A 25595-nucleotide genomic window follows, 5' to 3' on the forward strand; every position below is an offset into this window, starting at 1 on the left:
TTTTCCCTCATTTTTCAAACTCACTTCTGGGAGAGAGACATTTTTAGAAGTGGAGCAAATGTAAAAGCTACAGGTCTGAGAGAGAGTGGAAGGACTGTTACTAAAGAAACAAAATCTGTGTGTGTGTCGAGGGAGCACTTGGCAGGGGCAGGTCTTTGTTCTTTCAGGTTTTCTTCAAATCACTAAAACTCAAAAGAATTCCCCTTGTAAATGTACATGTGTCTATTCTTGTATGGTGTGAATGTTTCCACGGCAAACAGATTTTCACAACATCCTAGGGAAAGGCAGCATCTCTATCACTAGGGACTCATACCTCTAGCTGCCTTTGTTTGAAAAGGTTACAGATAATAACAGATTAATAAAGGAAGCAGTACTGTTTGTATTTTAAAGGCAAATTCCATATGCATTTTAACCTCAATTGCAAGTGTTGCATATAATACAAACGTAATCTTTGTGTAATAAACAATTTGTTTTTTAAAATAGTCCAGCTGGATTCAGTGTAGCTAATCAATTGAAAACCCTGGATTGAGTTTCAATTGAAAAATACTGTAGGCCTGGGAATAAGAACAGGTATAGACTATGCAACAAATATTGCCCTTGAATCCCAGATTTACATAATTTACATGTAGTCAAGTTACAGGCAACTCTGAGCTCACTTAACACTTCATTTTGGATACTTTCCTTCTATTCATCCTAATATTAAATGCAGCCATTGCTTGAATTTTAACTAAACTGGAGAAGTTTATGATACAGGATCACATCACATACGAGTTATAATTGTAATGACCAAACAGTATTCTCATTCTAGACAGTTAAGTCAAGTGTCCCAGAAATTGCTAGGAAAAATGTATTCACATTCAAATCTTAATTCAGAGTCTAAAGAAACTCCGTGTTTCTAGAGTTGTGAGAATAGTGGATTATTCAGTTCAGTGGTTGATACACTGAGAGACTGAACTGAAAAATTAAAAGAATTTTGTTCAAGTTGACCTGAAATGAGAGCCTGTGGGTTTTTTTCCCCACCAAGGCAAAAAAAATCCACTCAAGATGAACTTGAACTAAAACAAAATGGTTTATTTCTAGGTGTTCAATTCTTTTTTAATTTTTTAAATTCAGGTCAATTAAAACATTTCAACATTTGAAAAAAATGGGAAATATGTTTTCAACTAAAACCACCTTTACTTTTGACTGGAAAAACTCATCCAGTTTTACTCATTTCTCCTTTATCTATCAGATTATTATTTAACTCAAATCCGTCAGTGTTCTCTATGAACTTCATGGTCCATTTTTCCCTTGGGAGACTTCAGTTGTACATGTTTAATTACAGCATCAGCACTGAAATACAAATTACTTTTTTTTTAAATACCAGAATCTGATTGGACGTTGCATATCTAGCTGGACTTAAAATCTCCAATTTGTGGTGAATTATTCCTTGCTTAAAATTCTTCCTGGCTTAAAACTGAATTTGACTGATGCACCAGATAATTCTGCTCCTCTGTTCCAGTTCACCTGAATCAAATACTATTTCAAATTACTTCCTACGTGGCAGCTGGATTCTTGCTTTGTTATAATACATTAAAAATGAAAGCAACCTACACTTCCTTGAGAGCATTCTTGATTAAATAAAGAATCCTCTAAAGCACACAATCCTTGTGTACATGTATGTGAATGTATTCTTACAACTGCAAAGAGACTTTGGGTTGTAACAATATTCAAGTACAGTTAGCAGTACAGTGTCTTGGACATAACAATGATTTTTCCTGTTGCATGGCATTGTGCTACTACTGTCTGTATACCATTGGAAATGTCTGCCATGTAGATTGGCAAAGGCCCTAGTGGACTTCATGGAGTCTCTGATTTTTCAGGTTACAGAAAGCTCTCCTCCTGGTAGGGTAATGCTACATTTTCTTAACAACAACATTCTGAAAATTTTAAAGTAGTGGCTGCTATTACACTTGCCAACAATGACCTTGTCATGGTAAAATGAGGTAGTAGGGTAATTTCTATCCTCAGTAGAGGGAACAAATGGTTAGTAAGATACTCTGTTGTGTTGTGGGATCAGTGCAATTTCAATGTTGTAATTTCAGGAATAACTAACGAATTTCATTCACCTAGGATAAAGCATCCTGGCATTTGCTGCTAGCCTACCTTGTTGCAAAAAACAGCATGATTTAAACATGTTAGTATTAAACCATTGTTCTCTCTTTCACTCTTTAGTTTGCTACTAACCAAAATGTAGCATAGCAGAAAATAGCAAGAACCTGCAGGGACAAGGCAAATCAGGAAGGCAAAGATAAAGAATGAGCTGTATCTGGTGAGGGAGATTAAAGACAACAAGAAGAGGTTCTATAAATATATTAGGCAGAAAAGAAAGACCAAGGAAGCTGTGGGTCCACTACTAAATAGCCCGGGCAAACTTTTAACAAAAGACACACAAGGCAGAGATACTCAACAGCAACATTGCCTCAGTCTTCACAAAAAAATTAGGCTGAAACCAGATGATTAATAAAGACTGTCTGTATAAGAAAGGGAACAAGCAAAGGGATGAGATAATAAGAGACAGTCAGAGAGCTTTTGAAAAGCCTGATTAACTTCATTCCAGGATACTGAAGGAACTAGTAGAGGAGATTGTGGAGCCCATGGCAGTAATATTCATCAAGTTGTGGAAGATGGGCAAGGCATCAGGGAACTGGAAAAGGGCCAACACAGCACCCTCTTTAAAAAAGCAGAAGGGAGGACCCAGAGGACTTCTGATGGCTTAGTCTCACCCCAATACTTGTGAAGCTAATGGAGTGTATCCTAAGGAAGTCCATTTGCAAGCATCTGGATGAGGAAAGGCTGATCACAAGCAGCCAAGCATAGATTTACTGAGAACAAGTTGTGTCAAACAAACTTAATTTCTTTCTTTGACAAAGTTACTATTTTGGTGAATGAGGCCAATGTGTATATAGTGAATATAGCGTATCTGGATTTCAGCAAGGCTTTTGACAAGGTCTCACATGACCTTTTCATTAATAAATTGGAGAAATGTGAGTTAGACAAAATTACTGTAAGATGGATAGACAACTGGCTTGGAAGAGGCAAGCAAAGGACAATTATAAATGGATTAATGTGAGAATGACAGGAGGTTTCAAGTGGAGTCCCACAGGAGCCGGACTAGATGACCTACCTCCAGAGGTCCCTTCCGACCCTCATTTTCTATGATTTTCTATGAGTCTGCCCTGTGCCCAGTCCTGTTTAATGCATTAGTGATATGGATGCTGGAACAGAAAGCATCTTGAGCAAGTTGGCAGATGACATGGACTGGGAAGGACAGCAAACACATTGGAGGATGAGAAAGCAACTCAGAAGGATCCTGACGGATTGGACAGCTAGGCTGGAGTTAACAAGGTGAAATTCAATGCTTGGAAAATCAAGGTACTATGTTTTAGAAAAAATAATAAAAAATACAAATACTAAATGGGTGACACCTGCTGGATGGCAGCACTACAGAGAAAGATCTAAGAGTCCTGGTGGACCACAAACTCAGCACAAGTCCCAGGTGCAATGCAGATGCACAAAAGGGCAAATGCAGTTTTGGGGTGAATCAACAGAAGGGCCCGAAGCTGGGCAACAAAAGGAGCTTGGAAGGCAAATCATACAAGGAGAAGCTGAAGGAAACAGACATGTTCAGCTTGCAGAAAAGGAACTGAAGAAATGACAGCAGTCTTGAAATACCTGAAGGGCTGCCATAAAGAAGAAAGAAAACACCTTTTCTCTCTTGCTGCAGAGTGGAACACAGATCAGTGGCATGAATTTGCAGCAAAATAGGTTTAGATCAGACATGAGGAAACATTTCTTCAGTGTTAGAGGATTTCCATTGTTGGAGGCGTTCAACAAGAGGTTGGACAAGCACTGGTCAGGGATGATCTAGAAGTAGCTATGCCTGTGCTTTACTATGGGTATTTCCCATGGTCTTAGGCTTTGCCGGTTACTAAATGAGGCCAGGAATTTTTTTTTCCCCTCCTGTTGCTATACTCCAGGGTTTGTTTCTTTTTGGGGTGGGTTTTCTTTTGCTTTCCTCAGAAGCACCGAGTGCTGGCCAAGGCTGGGGTGTGCCAATGCTCCTCCTGAGACGTACAGCTGGAAGTTGCTGGCTAAAGGGTCTTTCCCCTGTGCTCAGGGTCAGAACAATTGCCATAACTGGGGTAAGGAAGAAGTTTTACATAATGATCAGACTGGTACAGACTTTGGAGGTTTTTGCCTGCCTCTGTAGCAGGGGACATGGCCCTCTTCCTGGGATCTCTTGAGCATACTTTTAGTGACCTTTTCAGCAGCAGGATGTTGGCCACCATGGACCTTCTGCTTTATCTCTGGCCGATTAGGTGTTATGTCTAACGTTGTGTCAGGGTTGACGCTGTAGTTTCGCTAAGAGGTTAAACAATGGATTTGTATGGAATGATTTGGCTAGGGATGATCCTGCTTCAGGCCAGGGGTTAGATTAAATGACCTCTCAAGGTCCCTTCCAGCCCTAATTCTGTATGATTATTTGATTCTCCCAACTGAATTACCTTGGTCACCTTCATATTAATGAAATTCTGTATTTCATCTCTGAACTACTAGCTTGCTGTGTTCGTGAGCCACATGAGTCAGTGGTTAATATCATTAAATCACTTTCGCCACAGAAATAGAGATCTATTTTGAAATTTGAGTAATACATACAATTCTCTTTCTTTTTTCCAAAGTAGTGATTAATTACTGGATCTGTGTCCAACTTAAATGTTCAGATGCTGATTGTTGTAGTTTGTAGGAGAGAGAGTCTTACATATAATACCTCAACTACATATTACTAAAGCTTTGATCCTCCAACTTCTTTTGCTATCAAGCACTTCCCTGGTTGCATGGACATCCACTGACTTCAGAGTTCATTGCTACCTCTGTACAGTTAGCCTGTCAGCACTGCCTCTTTTTGCAGATTTTCACAGCAACAAGGGAGACCAAAATGTTTAAAAATGAGGTGGCAAAACCACAGAACGTAGCCAGTGGACTTAATGGCAGGTCAGATCTCAGGTGGACTTAATGGCAGGACAGCACAACTCTGTGTTCATGCTTAAATGTGAATGCTGTTAAACAAGGGATATTGTAATGCCCACTGTCTTTTTGCAAGATGGACAAAGCAAAGATCAGCTTGGAATTGCTAACAATAATTATTTCTGCTTTCATATACCTCTTAGCATTTTCTTGATTTAGTGGAGGTTTAATCAGGGCTTGGGTACAACTGCCAGTCGCCCTCAATCAAATGGAGCTATTTCTGTTCTCTGAAGCTAATGTCTCAGGAAGGAAAACCAGCTTGAAACAAGCCTGTGCTAATGACTTTACCTTTCTGGATGGCTGAGGAATATTTCCCTATGACTTTCTTTTCGCTTGTTCCTGGTATTGGCCTGATCCCTGTGTACGCAGGATCTGCACCTCTTCTGTAAGCATCTGCCTCTCTTTGAAAAGCTGATTCTGTTTATTGAGTAACTCCACTAGCTGCTGAGCAGTGGTCTGGCAATGCTTGTCAAGCTGGTATAACCTGGAAAAAAAAAAAAAAAAAAAAACACATGAAAGGATTATGATGGCTCTGAGACTGGAATTCACTGTGGGGGCTTTGATGTTAAGCAGTAAGAGTCCTATTTACAGATGACAGGGCTTAGCCAGGTTGTCGTGCTGGGGATGAGCTGTTATGTGTAGGATATTCAATACATTTTATCTCAGTGCCTTAAATAGAAGCATTCTTCTATGTTTGAACGTTTAATTTAAAAACCTTATCATGAGGAGAAAACAAATTGGTTGTGTAATTAAGTGACACAAATTAAAGAATAGGGCCACTTCCTATTATGTGCGTGCAAGCACTATGTGTATGCAGGTCCTCTCCTACAGGAAAGGTGCCATTGGGAGGTTATTTTTCCCATGGCTTCTGCCATACAAGCACAGCAAAAATCAGCATTGCTGCACACACTACAACTGCTTAAAAAGCAAGCTTCTTACATCAGTCTCACTAGTGCTGAGAGCTATTAAAGTCCAAGCTTACGCATTTTACTAGTTCTTGTCAAATCTGACTTGGAACAACAGCTCTGTTGTCTTTATATGGCTTTCACAACCTGAAGTATGCCCCACTTCCTTTCATAGGAAGCAACTTTTATTTGGCTTTTCAAAATAAGATGAATTTTAACTAAGTATGCCTGAAGTATCCTTTAAAACCTGTCACTTAACTTCCAGTACAGCCCATCAAGCCCAAAGGCTCATATCTGAGTTTAGAGAGCAGAAGGAAGGGGCTTGTGAATAAGACTGAATATACAAAGGTCTGGTCTACACTACAAACGCAAGTGCCACTTTTTCAGGAATGGTCACATTGGGTATGGCTATCATTGGTATCTATAGGGTGAGCTCTATGGCAGATGAGGGTCAGGTGATTTCACCACCATGTCACAAAAAACCAATAAATGTCACAGTGCCTATCTACCCTGAGGCAACCTGGGAGTTCCTCTTGAAAGAAACACCAGAAAGGGGAAGTTTGACTTTTATCTGCAGTAAGGAAAGTAAAAGATACAAACCACTCAGCCTTTTCTTCCCCCCTTAAACGTATCCTACTCCCAGAAGTGAATGGCGTTTTTGCTTAAGCACTTTTAAGATGTCAAGGCAATGGGGTGCTGTATGATACTTAGCATGAATAAAACAAGACACGTTCAATAAAATAAAGGATCAAAACTACAAAGCAGACGAACAAAGACAATTTCTATTGCTTGTACTGCAGCAACATGTAAACAGGGCTTCCCTGTACGACGCACCATACAAGATGGGGTTCAGTAAAGGACAGATTCCACGCAGGGCCGTGGCAGGACAGGTGCCATCGTCTGCTGGCAGCAGATGTAATGGTGGAACAACTAAGTGGCAGGTGGTGTCTCAGCACAGACTTCAGTCAGGACAAAGAAAAGCACAGTCAGAGCCTATGCTATTGGGCGTGCTAAGTACATATTTACCTGTCGAAAGTAATGCATGCTGAGCTTTCTGTCAGATGTATTTTAATCCTCTTCACAATATAGACTACACCTAAAGAGCTCCTCAGACACTAGAAACTCACATGTATTATTGTAACATGGCTTTCAAGTTGTGCGCTGTCACAAGGTAATTGGGCTTTATCCATTGGCTACTATCTGTCATATCTGTTGACTTTTTCCCTTATGCTATGGGTGCCATTAACAAGTAAAGACTTGTTGGCTGGCCTAATTACAGAGAAATAATGTGATAGTTCAGATGATGCTAGTTAACAGTGAGTAAATACTGACTTTCTAATAGGGACGGGGCTGTATAACAGGTTTCCATTAAGTCCCTCAACAATACTTGGCAGCTCACCACTTCTGGCAGTCTCTTTCAAAACAAACCTTGGTTGGCACACTGAAGGGGGAAAACCCATTTTTGTAAAGGAGTAGATTTGCACATCCAGGACATAAAGGAACATTACATAAGGAAATGCTTATTTTTAAACTCATGACATCTTTGCAAGTTTGTCTCATCAAATAAAATAAAAGACAACTACCTCATCCTAACAGAGGGAGATGGGCCAAAAATAAAACCCCGAACCTGAACCTGCTAGGACACTGGGGGGACTGGGACATCAGGCTGACCCACCGGTTTCATCAAACTGCGGAAATCATCACCACCAAATGTTGGTGAAGTTCAGCCTGGGATTTGTGGCCTAGGGTCTTTTAATACCTATTTCTTCAAGGCAGGTTATCTTTTTCTTAAGGCCTTTACATGTACAGCACCATAGCTCCAATTTAGCAAGACATTTAACCTTCTGCTTAAATGTGAAACATCAGCAGGACTACTCATCTGCTCACAGTTAGGTATGTACTCTAGTGCCTTACTGAACAAGGACTACATACACAACAATAGAGTTGAGGTTGAATTTCTTTTGGCTATGCCACTAAACCAGCTTTACTAGAAAGGGAAGACAGGATGGAAAGTTTCTATGAGGTAATTGTGCCACGTGGAACCTATCATTTTTCTGCCGAGGTGTAAAATATAGAAATCAACTCTTCACGTGGCCATCTTGCAATGCATATTCTTTCAGAAACCCTGCTGTTCAGCTAATTGAACTAGCAACCACTTCCTGGACTAAAAGTAAAGTTATATAAAACCAAGTTGAAAAGAAAAAAACCTGAGAGGACAAAACCACGTTTACCAATCTGCTACATAGCCAGGTCTGATTATTGGGTTTTTTTCAAATCAGATTATTACAATTACATGGCTAGCATGTTTTCAAAGCGCTATTTAGCTGTCTGTATTACCATGCGAGTACATATGTATGAAAGAGGTGATATTACAAGTTAAGGAACACAGACTACAGATCAGAAAAAAGTTGGAAGCACAAACCCTCAAACTGCAAAGCCTGACACCTGGTTCTAAACTCCCATGGAGGCTATGACAATTGTAACAGTTTTAAGAGAGAGAGGAAGAGTTGCTGTTTGGGAGAGCTGAACCAATGTAACCGTTTTGTATGTCTACTACACCTATAGATGAATGCAGAAATGTAAAATGTGCCCTGCTCCGCCCCTCATCCCCCGTGTTTTGGAAATGCGTGCACTGTTCTATGAGCTGTAAATCATGTACAACATGCAAAAGAAAGCAATGTCTACTGGGAGGCTGTATGGAAGAGCATCAAACTGGAAGCTGAGTTGTATGCCCTGCGCTGCCACTGATTCAGCATGTGACCTCGGGTGTGTTGTGCAACTTATCTGAATTTCTCAGACAAAGAAAATACAGAGATTGCTCACTTCTCTTTATAAAGCACTTAATGCTTTTCATCTGTACCAGTGCTAAAGGGTTACTGCTTTAAAGTATCATTTTCTGAGACAACAAAGGCAGGAACTCCAAAGAATCGCCTGTTAGTTCAACTGGCGTCTTAAAATCCAGAGACCTTTTTGACTCCAGGTCCCTAATTTCTAATTGCATTAAGGGCCTAATACAACTCCTGGCAGCTGTAAGAGCTAATTTTCTTATGTTTTAAATATCTTTGGTCTCACATGCATGTTTCAAAGTAAACCACATTCCCCATGCTGGAGACCCACAGGTATACAGACAGATCCCCTTGCTTCATGCTCCTTACCTCTGCAGTCAGCATCACTGGCCACTAAAAACATATGTAAATACTTATAAAACCCCACCCAGAGTCTCTCAATGCAAAACAAGCTGCCTGTTCATCAGGGGAGTGAACTGCAGTGATGAAGAGGTCCCTGCAGAGCATGTCCTGCCAGCTGCCTCCTCTTTCTTGAATAAATAGGGCTCCAGCTCACACTTAGCCCAATTTTGGCAGTATTGCAGGGGAAGAGGCAAACAGACAATTTAATAAGCAAAACCAACTCCTTATTCTACTGGATGCTAGGCAGGCAGGCAGCATGAGGTCAAGCACATTAACTGGTTATGACCCTCACTGTTTGTCCATACAAGATGGCACCTCCTGTTGTGGGCATACGAAAGATAAGTCCATTAAGGAGATATGCTTTAGAAAATGAAGAGAAACCTATCTGCAGTTACAGAAAGATTACTTATATACCAGGAGTAGGCAACTTGTTGCACAGGTGCCAGAGCATGGCACACAAAGGCATTTTGCTTGGCACGCGCACCTTGGGCGGACAGCAAGGAAGGGGCCAGAGTGCACTGTCACAGCAAGGATCAGGCCCCTTGCAGCCCCCCTGCTGTACACCCCTGGCATGCCAACATCTTACAAGTTGAGGCTGCAGGTGTTTTTCGCACTCTGCACAAAAAATGTTTGCGGATCCCTGACTTATACCATTCCATTTCTAACACCATGTTACTTTGAGGCCATTTATAATAATGTGCGACAAAAGAAATAGTTCCCATCTACAAATAACACATTCAAAATTACTCTCTAATTTCTCCACTGAAATAAAAAAAAATCCCATTTACATGCTGGGTAAGAGACACCGAACAGGTCAGTGTGGGACCGCAGGCTGCTAATCTTCCATAAAAAGAAAGATAAACTTTGACCATGAGGAACTGCAGCTTTGATTATTTTATTGCAGAGCAAGAACAAAAATTCTTACTTTGCATTTTAATAATCCCCTTCTAGAAGACTAATGATAGTGGACTTCATAAAAGCAGCCTTTAACAAACTCAGGGAATTAGATCCCATGGAGGTAATTTCGATGCAGTCCAGGAATTTTGATTGTACCTTAAAGAGACCACGTTGAGAGCACAAGAACAGGCTATTCCAATGCAAAGAAAGAATAGGAAGTGTGGCAAGAGGCTGTCCTAGCTACATGGTGAATTCTTCAGTGAATTGAAACTCTAAAATATCATAGAAAAGTAGGAACTTGGCCAGGTTACTAGGGATGAGTTTAAGAGTGTCACGTAGACACACAGGCAGGAAGAAAATCAGAAAGACCAAGGCACAGCTTGAGATGCAGCTAGTAAGGGATGTAAAAAGCAGCAACAACAAAAACCCCAAACACATTTTACAAATATGCCAGAAGAGGAAGACTAAGGTAATTTATGAATGGGGAGGAAAATCTAGTAATGCATGATGCTGAAAGGGCTGAAGTATTCAGTTTTCAGAAATCAAGTCCACTATTAAATAATAAGCACAGGACAGATAGAGGAGGAAATAATCAGCCTAGAACAGGGGAAGAATAGGTTGCATTTTTTTTTAATTAGCAGGGGTGGATGAGGCGCATCCTAGAGTACTCAGAGAGTGAAATTAAACATTACACGTAGACCATATCAAGGGCACTTAAAACGAGTGTCCCCATCTCATTTACTTGTGCTAAGTGCTTTCTGAATGCCTTAAAGTTATGCCACTTCAGGCGAGGGTTACTCTGGACTGCACTACCTAGCTTGTGTTAGGGGAACTTCATCTGGCTCCTTTGAGAGTGATTTTTTTTTTTCAATTTGCAGTTCTCCAGCATCCCAGGATGCACCACTGCCAACCCCCCCCCCCTTCCCTGCTCAGAGCTGGGGTATAGCTCAGGCATCCTGGGTCCTAGCCATCCCCTTGCTGGCCAGCCCTCTAGTGGCAAGTCAGAACTGTGCCCACAAGAAATGGCATTAAACCTTAATGTGCAATTGCTCACAGCACATTCTAACTTTAGCATCTCTTAACAGTCCACCAATTTAGTATGATCTGAGTGTAATATGCAACTTCACCGAACGAGCTGGCTGAGGTAATTATAAAGCTGTTGGTTATTCTCTTTGAGAACTGATGGAGGTCAGGTAAGGTCCCAGATGCCTAGAGAGTGGCAAATATAGTTAGCATCTTTGAGAAAGAGGAGGAGGGTCCAAGGAATTACAAATCAGTTAGTCTGATCTCAATACCTAGAAAGCTTCTGGAACATGCCATCAAATAATATATTGGGAAGCTCCTGAAGAAGAACAAGGTGATCACTCAGGAACAGGAACATGGATTCATCAAGAGCAAGTGATACTTGACCAAACTGATTTTCTTTTATAAAAAGGTCATGGGCTTTGTGGATAGGAGAGAAGCAGTGGATATGATATACCTGGACTTCAGCAAGGCATTTGACACCATCTCCCATGACACTTATTAGTAGGCTAAGGAAATGCAGTCTAGATGAGACTACTCTAACATAGATACATAACTCATTGGATCATCATGCTCAAAGGGTAATTATCAACAGCTTGATGTCTAATTGGAAGGACGTACTGAGTGAGGTTCCCCAGGGGTCTGTCCTGGATCAGGCATGGTTTAATATCTTTGTTAATGACTTGGAGCATGGGTGTCAAATTCATCAGGCTCTGTGGTCAGATGAGGGGTGCAGGATTGATCTGCGGGCCAGATTTAGAGGGCAGGGCTGGTTTGGTGCATGCAGTGCCCATGTCCAGAGCAGGGCTGGCCTGGTACATGCAGCGCGTGTGCTACTTCCACCCCATAGGCTGTGTACATTGTGCATCAGACTGGTTCCACGTGCCATGTGCAGCATGTATGGCTGGGGCAGGCACGTGCTGTATGTGGGGCTAGTCCAAGGGGGCCTTTGCATGTGGTCCAGTTTAAGATCCATAGACAGGATGGATTGGCCCATATTTTTTTGACACCCCTGATTTGGAAGATGGGACTAAGTGTACACTTAGCAGATGTCTAGATAACACCAAGCTGGGTAGAGTACAGACACTTCAGAAGATAGGATTAGGATTCACAATACTTTTTGACAAACTGGAAAAATGGTACAAAATTAGACAAGTGCAAAAGTTCTGCATTTAGGACAGAACAATCATAAAAATACAGACTTGGGAATGACTGTCTAGAGGTTGCAGTAATGTGGAAAAGGAACTGAAGGTTACAGTGGACCATAAGCTGAATATGAGCCAACAAGGGTGTTCTCATTGCAAAAAAACCAGTAGCATAATGGGCTGTATTAACAAGTCAAAGAAAGTTATTTATCCCTTGCAAGTCAAAAGAAGTGATTCTTCCACTCTCCTCAAGCACTGGTGAGGCCTTATCTGAAGTACTGTGTCCAATTTTGGACACCACACTTCAAGAAGTACGTGGGCAAGTTACAAGAAGTACATGGGGAAGTACATGGTGGTTAGGGTCCAGTGAAAAGTGACACAGATGATTTAGAGGGCTGAGAAAATGTTAGTTAAAAAGTTGGAAGCACTGGGATTATTTAGTCTGGAGCAGACAAGGCTTGATTGAGGATTTGATAATTGAAGTGTTCAGATAACGAAGTGTGGATATAAAGAGAGAGAGAGAGAAACTATTCTCTGTGGCTGCAGGGGCAAGACAAGAAACAACCATCTTAAACCGAAACAAGGGCAATTTAGGTTGGATGTGTTAAGCATTAGAACAGACTCTAAAGAAATCATGGAATCTACATTCTTGGGAATTTTTAAGAGCAGGTTACACAAACATCTCTGGGATGGTGTAAACAGAGATGATCTTGTTTTGAGCAGGAATCTGAGCTAGATTACATTTCTGCCCCTTCCAGCCCTACTGTTCTATGATTTTAAGTGCAATTAAGAACTTAACAGCAGTTTCTCATCCAGGTTACACATTAAGGAAATATGTGGTCACACAAAGAATAAGCTTTTGAACAATTACCAGATTTAGTTCTTTCAAAAGCAACATTTTTACTGCTAAAAATTATGGTCGGTATGTTAAAGCTTCTTGAGGGACAGGCTGTGGGCTGGGCCCAACAAAAGAATAGATTCATAGAATGGAATGAATAGTAGGAATGAAGGATGCCCATCACTGGAGGATTGAGCCCTGTGTCTCCCCCATGCTCTGTACAACACTGGGTGCAATAAAACTCTTAAGTCTAAAATCAAGTGAGTTACCAAGAGGACGTACCCATATGCTGAAAGGAAGCGATCAGATGCAACGCTTCTAAACTCTCATAAATTACATTTAACATGCACAGTGCTCAAGCAGAAGAGTCCGCACTAAGGGAGAATGCTGCTGCTGCTTTCAACTTCCAAATCTATGAGCCACTGTCTGATGGACACCACATTCACACAGGGGGGCTGTCCAAGATGTTCATCTTGAGAAGCGTTGTTTTGAAATATCCATATCCAGATCTCAGTCTGTTCAGCTTGACCCATACTTCTCTGTCAAGGTCGCGCCCAACATGAGACACATTCGGTGTTGGTATGAAACATTGTAGGAACAGCTCGGATCTTTCCCAGTGGCTGGCCCAGTCCATTGCCACCCATAGGGAGAACGCTATTAGACTGCTCTGCACCTTGGTGTGGATGGCTTATGCAAGGTCCTGCAGAGTTCTGCATGAGCCCTGGGTTTTAAGTGGTGTACTGGGCTCTTTGGAGGCCTCCTGCACTGAAGAATAAAGTGCCAGTGCACAAAAAGAAAGTTATATAAGAGAATGTGAAGTTGACATGTTCTGGGCAACAGAAAAAAATCTCTCCCAGGAACGAAGGCAACTCTCTTATTCTGTTACCATGCCTTAGAAAAGCAGTATGGGTATGCACTAGCCTTCAGAGATAAATGTGCTAATAGGTCCCTGACCTGCAGAGGTTCCAATCTAAATTGGACTCAGCAGATCCACAGATGACAATGAACAAAAAGGAGGAGTGGACAGTGTAGGTCTTATTAAATTTCTGTCTGGATTCTAAAATGTTTCTGAAATAAATAGATACACTGGGACTTACGGGCGGCGTTCAGACTCAAAGGCAGAACTAGAGATCTTAGGCCTGTAGAAGCAAACCTATTAAAAAATTACTTATTTCATGTTACCAGGCTATGCATATAAAACACTTCCACTGTACACCACGTAGCTGAATTTGCTGAAGTAGTGTGACAGGACTGCAGCAACCTGCGGCAGCTAAATCACGAAATCCAATAACCATGCTGCATTTACTGGCACACATCTTAATTAGGTTTTAATACAAGTAATCTGATAACTACTCCTGGCCAGACAGAGCAGAACTGTCAATGCTGAAAGCTTTGTTATTTAGCTGCTCTTCCTGTATATTGCAGTAGCCTCCCCGCTGACCCTTGTCAAAGAACCCCATCTGCTGGTTGCCACGGTAACTGAAGGCGACCAATTGAGCTGAACGGAGTGACTTGGAAATAAAGTCGGCAGCCAAAGGAATTCTGCGAAGAGTAATAAATCATTTAGTAAAAGGGAGTCTTCACACAGCTATAAGTATTATGGTAATACAATTGCCCAACTGCAGACTCAAGGGCTGGTGGTAGATCACAAGTTCAGCTATATTTGAAGCCACTTGTTTTACAACGCAAGTAAGTTTTATCACGGAAAACAAGGCAAGAACACATTCTTTGCACAGAAAGCCACATTTAGAAGTGTACACCTTGGGCAAAAGGAAGATTCCAGCCCACTTGTTTCTAATGTCACTTTTACAATGCGTCTTTACCTGAGGAGAGACAATGGATGGGTTGGTTTCAGTTGCACTGTAGCAGAAGGGCGTTTCCTGGAGTTACTCCTGATTTATACCAGAGATGCAACAGTCGAATCTAGTTGATTTCACAGCAGCTTGGAAAACTATTGGCTATGCGTTTATCTCAAGTATTTGCGAATAAGCAATGTGTTTTATAAGCTGGTCTAGAAGCAAGATACTGACAACATGACTAAGCCAATTATAAAATAAAGTAAAACAAAACAAGGCTGAACTATCCGTTTGTCACTTTTTGCCCATCCTCCCCATGACCAGGTTTCAGGGGCAAATTTCAAAAGTACTGTGATAATGTAAATAGTGTTCATAGCTCATGACACTTTCTACATAGTTTCATTAAAACCACGACAACAGTGTTAAGATTGCAGAGTCAAGGCTTTCAATGGAAATACTAGTCTCAAGGTTGCTTGGGCAACCTCTCCTACCCACCCAAGGTCTTCGCACCGTTTCCCTTCTCTTCCTATGCACCACCTTCAGCAATTATCCATCATCATCCCAATGCTCCTGTTCTTTCTCCTGCCTACTTTTCCCCACTCTCTGGCTTCTGCCTGCATTCTTGTGATCTGTGCATTCCAGTCAACCTACGCTTCCTCCACCAATTCATCAGTATCAGCACAGGAGTACTGAAAGGGGAGGATGTGCTTTCATTTTGGGTGCCTGCTGCCACACTGACCTGATACAGAACTGCAAGGAAAGACACGCTCAGCTCCTGCATACTCAGTCTGAAGCATGCCTAGTGAGAACAGAATCTGCAGAGAATTTAGCTGCCAGACTAACACATCTCAAAAGGAGTGTGAATAAACATATTTTTCCAGAGGCTTAAAATTCAACCATATTTGGACCAATTACCCCAGGGGCCACGTCCAGTTGAGTGTGGACGTTTGGTTCTCTGGGGACAAGTAGCAGCAGCGTGCCTTGCACTGCAGCTACTTGTCCCCAGGGAACGCCCGTGCCACATGCACTTTGGTGCATGGCAAGTTACCCCAACGATGGTAGGGAGCACTGTGCTGACTCCAGCAGCCTTACTTGCAGGCCTCCTGGGACTGCAGCAGTGGTGATCCAGCTGAGCAGAGCCTGGCTGGCAGCTGCAGGGCAGCTCCAAGCAGGCCAGCTCCACTTTTCAGTGGTGTGAGTTGCTCATACACATGCTGTTCTGTTTTTTTTTTTTTTCTGGGGGTTTTTTGACCCCTGGATATCCAGGAGTAAAAAAAACCTGTGGAAAAAAAATGGAGCGGCCCACACACAGGCAGCATGCCCTTGTAGCATGGAGAATACCTGACTGTGGTATGTGGTGCAGCAGACCTGTTTTATAGTTTCACAGTTAGTAGGGTTGGAAGGGACCTGAGCAGATCATCAAGTCCGACCCCCTGCCATGGCAGAAAAGAGTAGTGGGGTCAAATGACCCCAGCAAGGTGATTGTCTAGCCTTGTCTTAAAGACCCCCAGGGTAGAAGCCAGCACCACTTCCCTTGGAAGTTGGTTCCAAATCCTAGGCACCCTGACTGTGAAGTAGCGCCTCCTGATGTCTAGTCTGAATCTACCTTCTGCCAGCTTGTGACTGCTATTTCTAGTCACTCCTGGTAGTGTTTGGGGAAACAGGGACTCCCCCAGTGCCTGCTGATCCCCTCTGACTAGTTTGTAACAGGCTACTAGATTCCCCCCCCAGCCTTCTCTTGTGGAGGCTGAACAGGTTCAGGTCCCGTAGCCTCTCCTCGTAGGGCCTGCCCTGCTGCCCCCTGATCATGTGAGTTATCTCAACGCTTTTCCCATTTCTCAGTAGAAGAAACAGCAATGGGAAACCAAAAAAGGGGAATGAATTAGGATGAATTGGCTACCATTCACACGCCATGGGTGGAACAACCAGCTTTGGTCCACTGCAGGCTGGGTAGCTTCAGGAGCATGTTAGTGGCAAGGGACTTTCCCCGTTCCCATGCTGGGGCCAGGCAGATGGGAACTTGCCTGGGCTGCTGCCACTTCCCTCAGCCCCCTTGCTCCCTGGCTTCCAGCTAGTGGGGACCTGAGCCAGGACCAGGTATCTACAAACTGCATCTGTGCTGCTGCTGCTTCTCCCCACTTCTGTTCTCCCTGGCCCTGGGTTATGACACAGGCACAGCTTGGAGGGTGGCTGGGAGACTGGCAATGTTGTGGATGCAGATACCTGGTTCTGACGCAGTTCCCTACGGGCTGGAAGCTGTAACTGTACAGCTGCCAGGGAGCAGAGGGCTGGGAGAAGTGATGGTGACATGAGCACAGGTCCCATTAGCCTGGCCCTGGCATGGGTGTAGGCAAAGCCCCCTGCTGAAACCACCCAGTCTGTGCTGGACCAGAGCTGGTGGGGGGGGAGGAGGAAGGGGAGCAGGGAGGCATGGGCACAGTCAAAGCCCTCCAGCGTTATGGGCCCTATCCAGGGGCTCCATGGCCAGATCTGGTGAGTGGGCTGTATGTTGCCAACCTCTGCCTTATCTTGTGAAAAGAATCCGATCAGCACCTCAAATGGTGGTTGCTTGGAGACTTGTCTACTAAGAAAAAACAATGAAATTGCTAGAAGGACTGGATCAAACAAGCAATGGATAGTAACAGGTTTGGAACTGGACATTTACCAATCAAAGACCCTTCATCTCATTCTTAAGCCCCGTAACTAGTTGAGTCTCATTTTACTTAATTCCTAGCAGCTATAGTAGGTCACCTCCAATGACTCAATGTCTCTACATTTGGGTCCCTTAATTCTTCTAGATACCCTAATGTTGCAAAGGCAGTGACAGCCTTGTTGTACCATAGTGACTGACTATTATAGCTGGGGTCTTACACAGTAACAGTAGCTTCCCCTCCGTTTTATATTCACTGCTACTAGATCTGGTATCTCATTTTCACTACCACAGCTGGCCCTACAGGTAAAGCAAATAGATCACATCGGAGACCTGTGTCTGGATTTCCACAGCTCATGTGCAGAAAGACTAAGACAGCTGAAGAGGTAACATTGTCAGCCAGCACTTAAGTAAGAAGCTGAGGTAGCAGCTGGGCTTAGTAGATATAATGGTCACTTTTAGCCCTCATGGGCTTTGAGGGGAATGAAGGGATTAAAAGAAAAAGCACGACAGCCTACAAAGGAGATAGGTGAAGGCTTCATTAACTTTCACCTGTGTTTGAATCCCTATATTAGAGAAGGAAAAGAAGTGGTATCTGCCCCCTCCTTTTACGGAACTGAAAAATAATACAATTCTGTGTTAAGAAGGAACTTCAGGATGGCTTCACTCTAAAGACTGACAGTCTTGGTTATAGCTTCTGGTCTCTCTCTCTGAAAATGTTTAATATGACAATTATCCAGACTATTTAGGTTGATGAAGACCTTGGGGGAAGATTCTCATTTCAAACTGTTGTAATATGTCTTACAAATAAAAGTGGCCTCGGCAGATAATGACAGAGAAGCAGAAGGAGTAATACAGCTGGCTGCTAAAAACATCTTGGTTGGCTATGTTCATGTCTCTTTTGATTTTGGGATCTGCCTGATGCACAAGTTTCTTAAAACACGGACAACAACATGTCACGTTATGGACAAAGAAATGATCTGTGAGTTTATATGAACAAAGATCATTCAGAATGGTAGATATGCTGTATTACTGAAGTATTGTTGTATTCACCTTCTCTTTCAAAAGGCTATTTTATGATTTCTTTTACCAATACTGTGCTTTTATTTTTTGTCTGCTGCTTATTTCACTTTCCTTCTTATTTCTCCAGACTACAGACACCAGACATTCTTGAACCTTTTACAAACTGCCAGTGTGAGGCTGCACAAAATAATCACAATATTAATTCAGCTCAGAGACAGTGAGATTTTTTTTTTAAAATGCAATCTGCCCAATCTGAATTCTTTCCTTCAGAAACACTTTGCCTTTAAAAAGAAATTCCCAGCATGAACTTCATAAGAACAGACATGTAACAGACAGTGCATGTGGTGTCTGGGCATGCTGCATGGAAATACAAGAGACTTCTTTACTCTTTTTATTCAATGGCATGTGCAGAACGGACATGTGGGCCCATACTGATGTCAGGCATTTAAAGTAAAAGAACTTGATAAAAGCTTTTGTTAATTTACTTTTTCAGTGACATTTTACAAAAAAAAAAAAATAAATAAATCCTACGAAAGACACTGCTACTAACCTACAACTGCTGCAGACATTGCTCAAGTTTCCAGATCTAGAGCGACAGAATAACTGTTGGTGTACCCTGTGCAATATCTACACATGTACAAGACAGGGAACGCCGGAGATAGTTACTAATACCTGGGAGAGACATCACCAGTTATGGTAAGTGAGCCTTGTCCCTCATACCCTGTTGGCTGCAGTGCTTGCAGCTGTGAGACGGATGGGACTGGGTGCACAATCACCCCAAGTGAATAAGTATAAACAATATGGGCAGAAATTAGACTTTTTCACTATGTACCATAACCTATGTGTTGGCTTTCTTTGAAATACCACAAATTGTGAAGACTAAACTACAAAGGTCAATGTGATAATATAAAAAGCATTTCTGTGATATAACATCTATGTAAGTCTTCCCTGCCCCCCGTTATATTCACTTACTCCCTGAGGGCTGCCCCATTCCTCACTGATACAAGCACCTCCCTTGATCTGAGGCTGCCCATATGAGAAATCCTTGGGCGAGTCAGGTTCTGATTTGGTTATCTGGAAGAGGGAGGGAGGGAGTCTCCCAGCTTAATAATTACATACCGTATTTCTTCAGGAGGTAGGGAGAAACTCATCAACTTTCACCTGCAGAGCGTAGAAAGGACCAGGTTCCAGGGGTGGTCGTGATGCCTCCCTGGTGGCCAAGCGACTCCTGTCCCACTTCAGCTCCCTGGACTGCCCCCTCCCCCACCCCCCGTTTTCCCCCTCACCTGCCAAGCCTTGATAAAACTATTATCGAGTTTAGGGAGGCTGCCATGGTCCCAGGCTGAGCCCCCAGCTCACCTCAGCCTACAATGTGGCCCTCCTGATCCTATTGACACAAGTCTCAAGGCACCAGTCACCTTATTGGCAGAATTCATGGCCCTGTCTTCCCTGTAGCCATACTCATGCCTCCCAGGTGGTACGTAATATCACTTTGGAGGGTCCCCCTGGCCCCAACACAGCGCATGGCCCTCTCAAGCCTCAAACCTTTGTTGGGGCTTCGGCTTTCCCAGCTTGGGCCCCTTTTCTCTGGCTGTGCCTCCTCAGCCTAGGTTCACTGCCTTGGACCTTGGCCAGGCCTTGCCCTTCTCAGGCTGTTCAGCGCCCTGAGGTCCCTAACCCAGGCAAAGCTGGTCTCCTGCTTCTAGCCACCTGCGGTCCCTGACTCTTGCAGGGCTCTATGCAGGGTGCCTCTCAGGCACTCCTGGGGCCTCTATACCACCCCCCAGAGCCACAACCTGGTCCTCCAATATCAAACTTAAATGCCCACAAATACAAACAAATCACTTCCAAATTAAAGTTCCCCCTTTCTCTGGATCATTGCCGCACAGTAAGCCGTGCTTCGTCCCCTAGCTTTCTCCTTCAAGCTCTATTGGGTGCCTGCCGGTTTGTCTCTTGCAGCCATCTCTCCCAGGGAGGCACCCAAGGTGCTTGCCGGTTTGTCTTTCGGGCACTGGTCTTATGTGCCCTAAAGCCCCACTCCTTTGTCAGGAGGCTTCAGCCACACACAGGGGTTTCTGCTTTGGCTGGATGACCACCCTGCGTTCCTCTGCTGCAGCTGAGTCCAGCAGCTTGCAATCTTTTCCCCTGGCCTGCCGTGGCTGCCACTTGACTGCTTACTGCAGTGCAGCTAGCTCCCCACAGCAAGTTTGCCCTGCTGTGCTTTCCTGTTAAAGTAACAGGAGCCTCTGGCTCCCTGGTACACAGAGGTAAGGACTGTATATTCCATGGATGCCAACTGTAAAAATCATGGAAACAGAGTTAAAAAATTAAATAATACAACTAAATGCCTTTTCAGGTCCTATTTGCCACCTCTTTTACAACCACCAGCTTACCCACGCCACTGCTTACCCTCACCATGAGTGAGCATCTTACTCTGATGCTTTTATTGTGCTTCCTAGCTACATGCTCATGTATTCTGATGATTAATACTGGCTAAGAGTGGCTCTTAACCTACAGCGTAGGTGATCTGGATTTATATTGATCAGCATCAGTTTGTACTAGGGAGTGCAAGTGAAGTATCATGATATGAGACTGCACAGGGTGGCTGCCAGGGATGTTCTTCTGCCAGGTTTATGTAAATGGATCCTCTAGGACATTAGGAATTGTTTAGAAGTTGGTATTTTTAGCATAAAACTGCATAACTGAAATCTGTTGTGTGTACCTTGGTGCTGGGCTTAACTAGTTATTTCCTTGGTTTCTACAATTTACATTGGCATACATTGCAGTCCTCAACCTTCACTAAATCTTATCAATGTTTCTGAAAGGAGCTAACCAGGTTTTAATCTGGCATTGTTACTAAGTATATTTACTCAGTATTGTTACTGAAGCCTTTTCAGACTAAGGGAGTTCAGTTACCAACACCAGCACACTCATACCAACCTGCCAATATACTTTGCCTCCCAGCCTGCCACTTTGCCCAACAGATCTGGAACTCCTCTTTCATGTTCCAGCAACTTCCTCATTCTCCCCTGCACCCAGTACCGTGAACAGTACCTTTTCTGACAAAATTATATGAAAACAATTTTTTTCGAGTAAAATCTCTTAATAACACCCCCTCCTCAGAATATATTATTTTATGCTAAAAATGCTAACTGGACAAAGTTAAGAGACATCCAATACGACACAAAAGAAGTCTTGAAGTTTTAAAGGGACCAAATCTCGTTTCTCTAATTCACATTAGTCCTACTGACCAATAGTAGAACTCAGATTCCCTGTGTGAATAAAATGAGAAGCATTCCTCCCCTACTATTTAAAAAGACAGCCACTGCTGACTGAGCTCATCTTTGTTCTTCCAAAGGTAATGACAAATGTCATAAAGGTGTAGGGTTGCCAACCCTCCAGGATTGGCCTGGAGTCTCCAGGCATTAGGTATAAATCTCCAGGAGACTGCTGAGAGTTACCCAGGAGAGAAATGATAGGGCATGCACTAAAATAAATATAAAATGTTGAATCTGATTCATACAGTAGTCCAGTAGGTTTTAAAATGTAATAGTCATGCGCATTTGCCTTCCTGATGTAAAGTCTATGCATTGTAATCCATAAGTATTATATGCAAGCACATGGGCACATTCACGTTGTGTGTCACATTCCAGAAGCCTCCCGGAATAGATTCAAACACGAGTTGGCAACCCTATAAAGATAATATTTTTTGTAACTCATTATTGTGAAGTATAAGCAGATGAATACAATTTTCCTTTTACAAGACCCAAATTTATACATTTTATTGGCAAATGTGGACTTTTCTGAATGTGCAGAAATGAGCTTTTGGCTCCTGTGGCTCATACTGAAAGAAAAAAAAAAAATTGCATTTTGGGAAGATCTAAAGATGCAGAAAACTGCCAATGGAAAAGAGTGCCCTCCTCCTAAAGGTTACAAATTCAATTCCACTCTCAGTAAATATTACATGTTATGGCTCTTTGGTGTCAATTCTATGAGAAATGCACTCATGCCCTTACCCCAGTCCCTAATGGACAACCATCCTTGTCACCCATTTCCTACCCATGACTGCTGGAAATCTCCATTCAGTATTTGCTGTAATGGGCCTGAAAAATAAACTAAACTCTCACCCCTAAGGGAAGTTGCTTCAGCTCAGCCCTGAGCAACACAGGCAGATTGGGGCTGTGAGAAGGAGAAAGATGCACTGTTGTGCAGATAAACTATTCAGCAGATAAACAGAACTGCTGTTTTCCAGGCTCCAAATCAATCAGCAGCTCTGCATACTAAGAAAAGAAAAAGGAAGGACTAATCTTATTTTTAAAATTAATATACGAATTACATCTTTCCTTTTAAATGATGATAATTTTTAGGATAAATGTGATTAAAAATTTGCAAATCAGTTGCCTCAATCTAAGATAATGACTTTTGCTGCAAACATTCTCTGTAGTTAATGTTCTGCTTCTAGTTTATAAAACAAGAATGTTATCTGCTCAATTAGGATTTTATCTACTCGTGACAATTTGTGGGCTCGTCATGTTCTAGTCTTACATAAGAAATGATGATGTGTGACCACATTAAACCTAACAAAACTGCTCCAAGTGAAATAATCCAGATTTTTATTCTTTTAGGTGCAGCTCCTTTGCTACAACCTCAGATTTGCATCTTTCCTTAAAAACAACAGCATAAATGACCTGCTAAAGCGGTAGATCCAAGTCTTAGGGACACATTATCATCCATAGGTGAGGGAAGTTTAGAAGTCCACTTTATGCGATAGGCAAACAACTACAGAAGACTCCTTTTACAGCTCCACATACAACAGCTTTCCCTACCTGTCACAACAATTCCTAATGGCTGGGATTTAAATTATAGAAGATTCCTGTAGGATCAACATGAGTGCAAAATGTCATGGGCCTGATCCAGCACTGTTCAAAACAAAAGGAGGTTTGCTTTTAACTTATATGGGAGCAGGCCCCTTGATTACAAAAAGAGCAACTTGTCACACCGAGCAAGAATGAAAAGCTGGTACATTACAGCCACAAACACAATAGCCCCAGTCTTGTTTTTAGCTAAGTTAAACCTGGAGAGAGCAGTTTCTCCCTCCCCAGATCTGGGCATCAGCCACAAAACCGACGACTCAGTTCTCAAAGTGTTCACCAAGGGCACAGCAAATTTGCATGAGGAAAACAACTCTTTTATTTCAAGCACAGGGAAGCTGTATGTTTTCATTATAAAAAATGAGGGTATGAAGCAAATTAAAAGCTGACATCTCCCTTTGTAGTTATAAAGTACAGAGTTAAGTCATCAAGTTTCCAGTACAGTAAAGCAAGAATGCAAAATAATGACAAAAATGGGGGGGGGGGAGCCCACACACACAAAACCAACAAGCAAAGATGAAGCAGTACCCGCCTGGGGGCCAATTGCCTCTCCAGCAGCGGTAAGGCTGTTACTAGGCTTGCAGTACCATTTGTTCCATTACACAATCTCCCGAAGCCTTTTACAGAGAGCTAAAACAACTGCCTGTACCAACACGACACATGGCTTTCCATCCCGACTCTTTGCTAATCCAGACGCTCCAACCATCTTTCTTTAAGATGCCATATGGTTGGCAGAAGCCTGTAGATCTAGCAGCACATCTGCTTGTATGTTACTTCTCCCCTCCAACTCCCCCCTCCACACCAAAAAAAAAAGAGAGCAAATAATTATTTAACATGTAGCCAGTTAAAATTGCATTTAAAGAGAATAACTATTGATTCCTAAATATTTTTTAATTGTTCCAGTAGTTCATTTACCATTGATTTCAAAAAGAGAAAGAAAGAAAGAATCAAAAATGATCATTACTTTTTAATGATTTAAATTCTTGCCACTTCAGTCACTAATCCCCAAGATTTATTTCACAAGCTGCTGAACCACTGAAAAGGGGAGAGAGTTTTCTCTGACTGCCTTTGTCAGAGGTAAATCAGACACACACACTGGGAAAAGTAGAATGTACCAAACAGTGCTTTGTTAGCCAGCACAGCGAGCCTGTACATTAATGAATCTGCATGAATACACTGACACTGATTTTTTGGTATGTTGAGCAACGATCATTGACACCGTCGAAATCCTGGTTCCACGGGCATGTAGGCATACAGGGTGTGTGTCTGGAATCCAGCCGTCAGAAGGACAGACTGCAAAAAATAAATTCCAGTTATGATAGGTTAAAATTTTGGCCATTTTTAATCTCTAGGCATTTAACTATTAGAGGAAAAAATTCATTTTGGGTCTAAAATTTTAAAAAGAACCAAGAATTTCAGTTTTACAACAAAAAGCTCCCCTAAGACTGTCTTTGAGTACCTGGAGATAGAAACAACATGCTCAGTTGACAAAGAATACGGAGATGGAACTGTAGAGCTACAGGGGTATGTAATTGTGTGCACTGAAGATCTGCAGCAACTTTTTGTTACAGACCTCTATATATTTCCTTATTCACATCTTTTGCATCAGTAAAATAATGTATCGATCACACGTATAAGATAGGAGAGAGTGGCATCCTAATCTGCATTCTGTCTGACTTCAGACTACCATGCCTACCTGTCTACCTGTATATAAAAGGAATGTATGTAACCTATGGTAGCTCACTTCAAATGCTACTCTGATGCACTGTTCATATGATTTGTCTGTCCAGAGAAAGGCAAAAAGTAATGGAAACAGCAGGCAAAAGTATACATCTTATCATATTTTCCAGAAGTATATTTGGCCCATATTATTTTTAAAGAATTTTTTCTTCTAAAATTCACTGCTGTGATGAAAATGGACAAATCTACTATCTTAAAAACCTATCATTGCTACTAAATATAATTTAGGAAGGAGTGTGTAGAGGTACAATATATTATCTGTCTAAATTACACAGAAATCCTTCTTTTTGTCCGAGCTATTCGACAGAGATTCCTCATAAATCAGGGGGTGAAATTTAGTTCATGTGTTACCTTGAGACCAATAGCTCCTGCTGAGTTTTCAGTAAAGCTAGCCTTCTTTAAATATTCAGAATTTTCTTAAACATTCATTGCTTTTTCTTCTTTTAATTTTA

General features: G+C 42.2%; 1 protein-coding gene and 1 long non-coding RNA gene across 4 annotated transcripts in view; one reads left to right on the forward strand and one right to left on the reverse strand.

The window, feature by feature from the left end:
• Positions 1-2152, forward strand: part of LOC109304542 — a 7475-nt gene extending 5323 nt beyond the window's left edge. Inside the window, exon 2 of the long non-coding RNA XR_002099415.1 lies at positions 168-2152. This is a non-coding gene — a long non-coding RNA (uncharacterized LOC109304542). The remainder of the gene's footprint in view (positions 1-167) is intronic.
• SDCCAG8 (serologically defined colon cancer antigen 8) overlaps positions 1-25595 on the reverse strand; it is a 181158-nt gene that overhangs the window by 9630 nt on the left and 145933 nt on the right. For 2 of the 3 annotated variants that reach the window (XM_019527201.1, XM_019527202.1), the window contains exon 17: positions 5356-5551. In XM_019527201.1, coding sequence (XP_019382746.1) covers positions 5383-5551 — 169 coding nt within the window. In that variant the 3' untranslated portion in view covers positions 5356-5382. Of the gene's footprint in view, positions 1-5355; positions 5552-24302; positions 24697-25595 lie in introns of those variants that run through there. The other variant, XM_019527203.1, reaches the window with a different exon arrangement.

Source organism: Gavialis gangeticus, unplaced genomic scaffold (assembly GCF_001723915.1).
Source record: "Gavialis gangeticus isolate Ggan-Ray unplaced genomic scaffold, GavGan_comp1, whole genome shotgun sequence".
In the NCBI taxonomy this organism is placed as follows: Eukaryota; Metazoa; Chordata; order Crocodylia; family Gavialidae; genus Gavialis; species Gavialis gangeticus.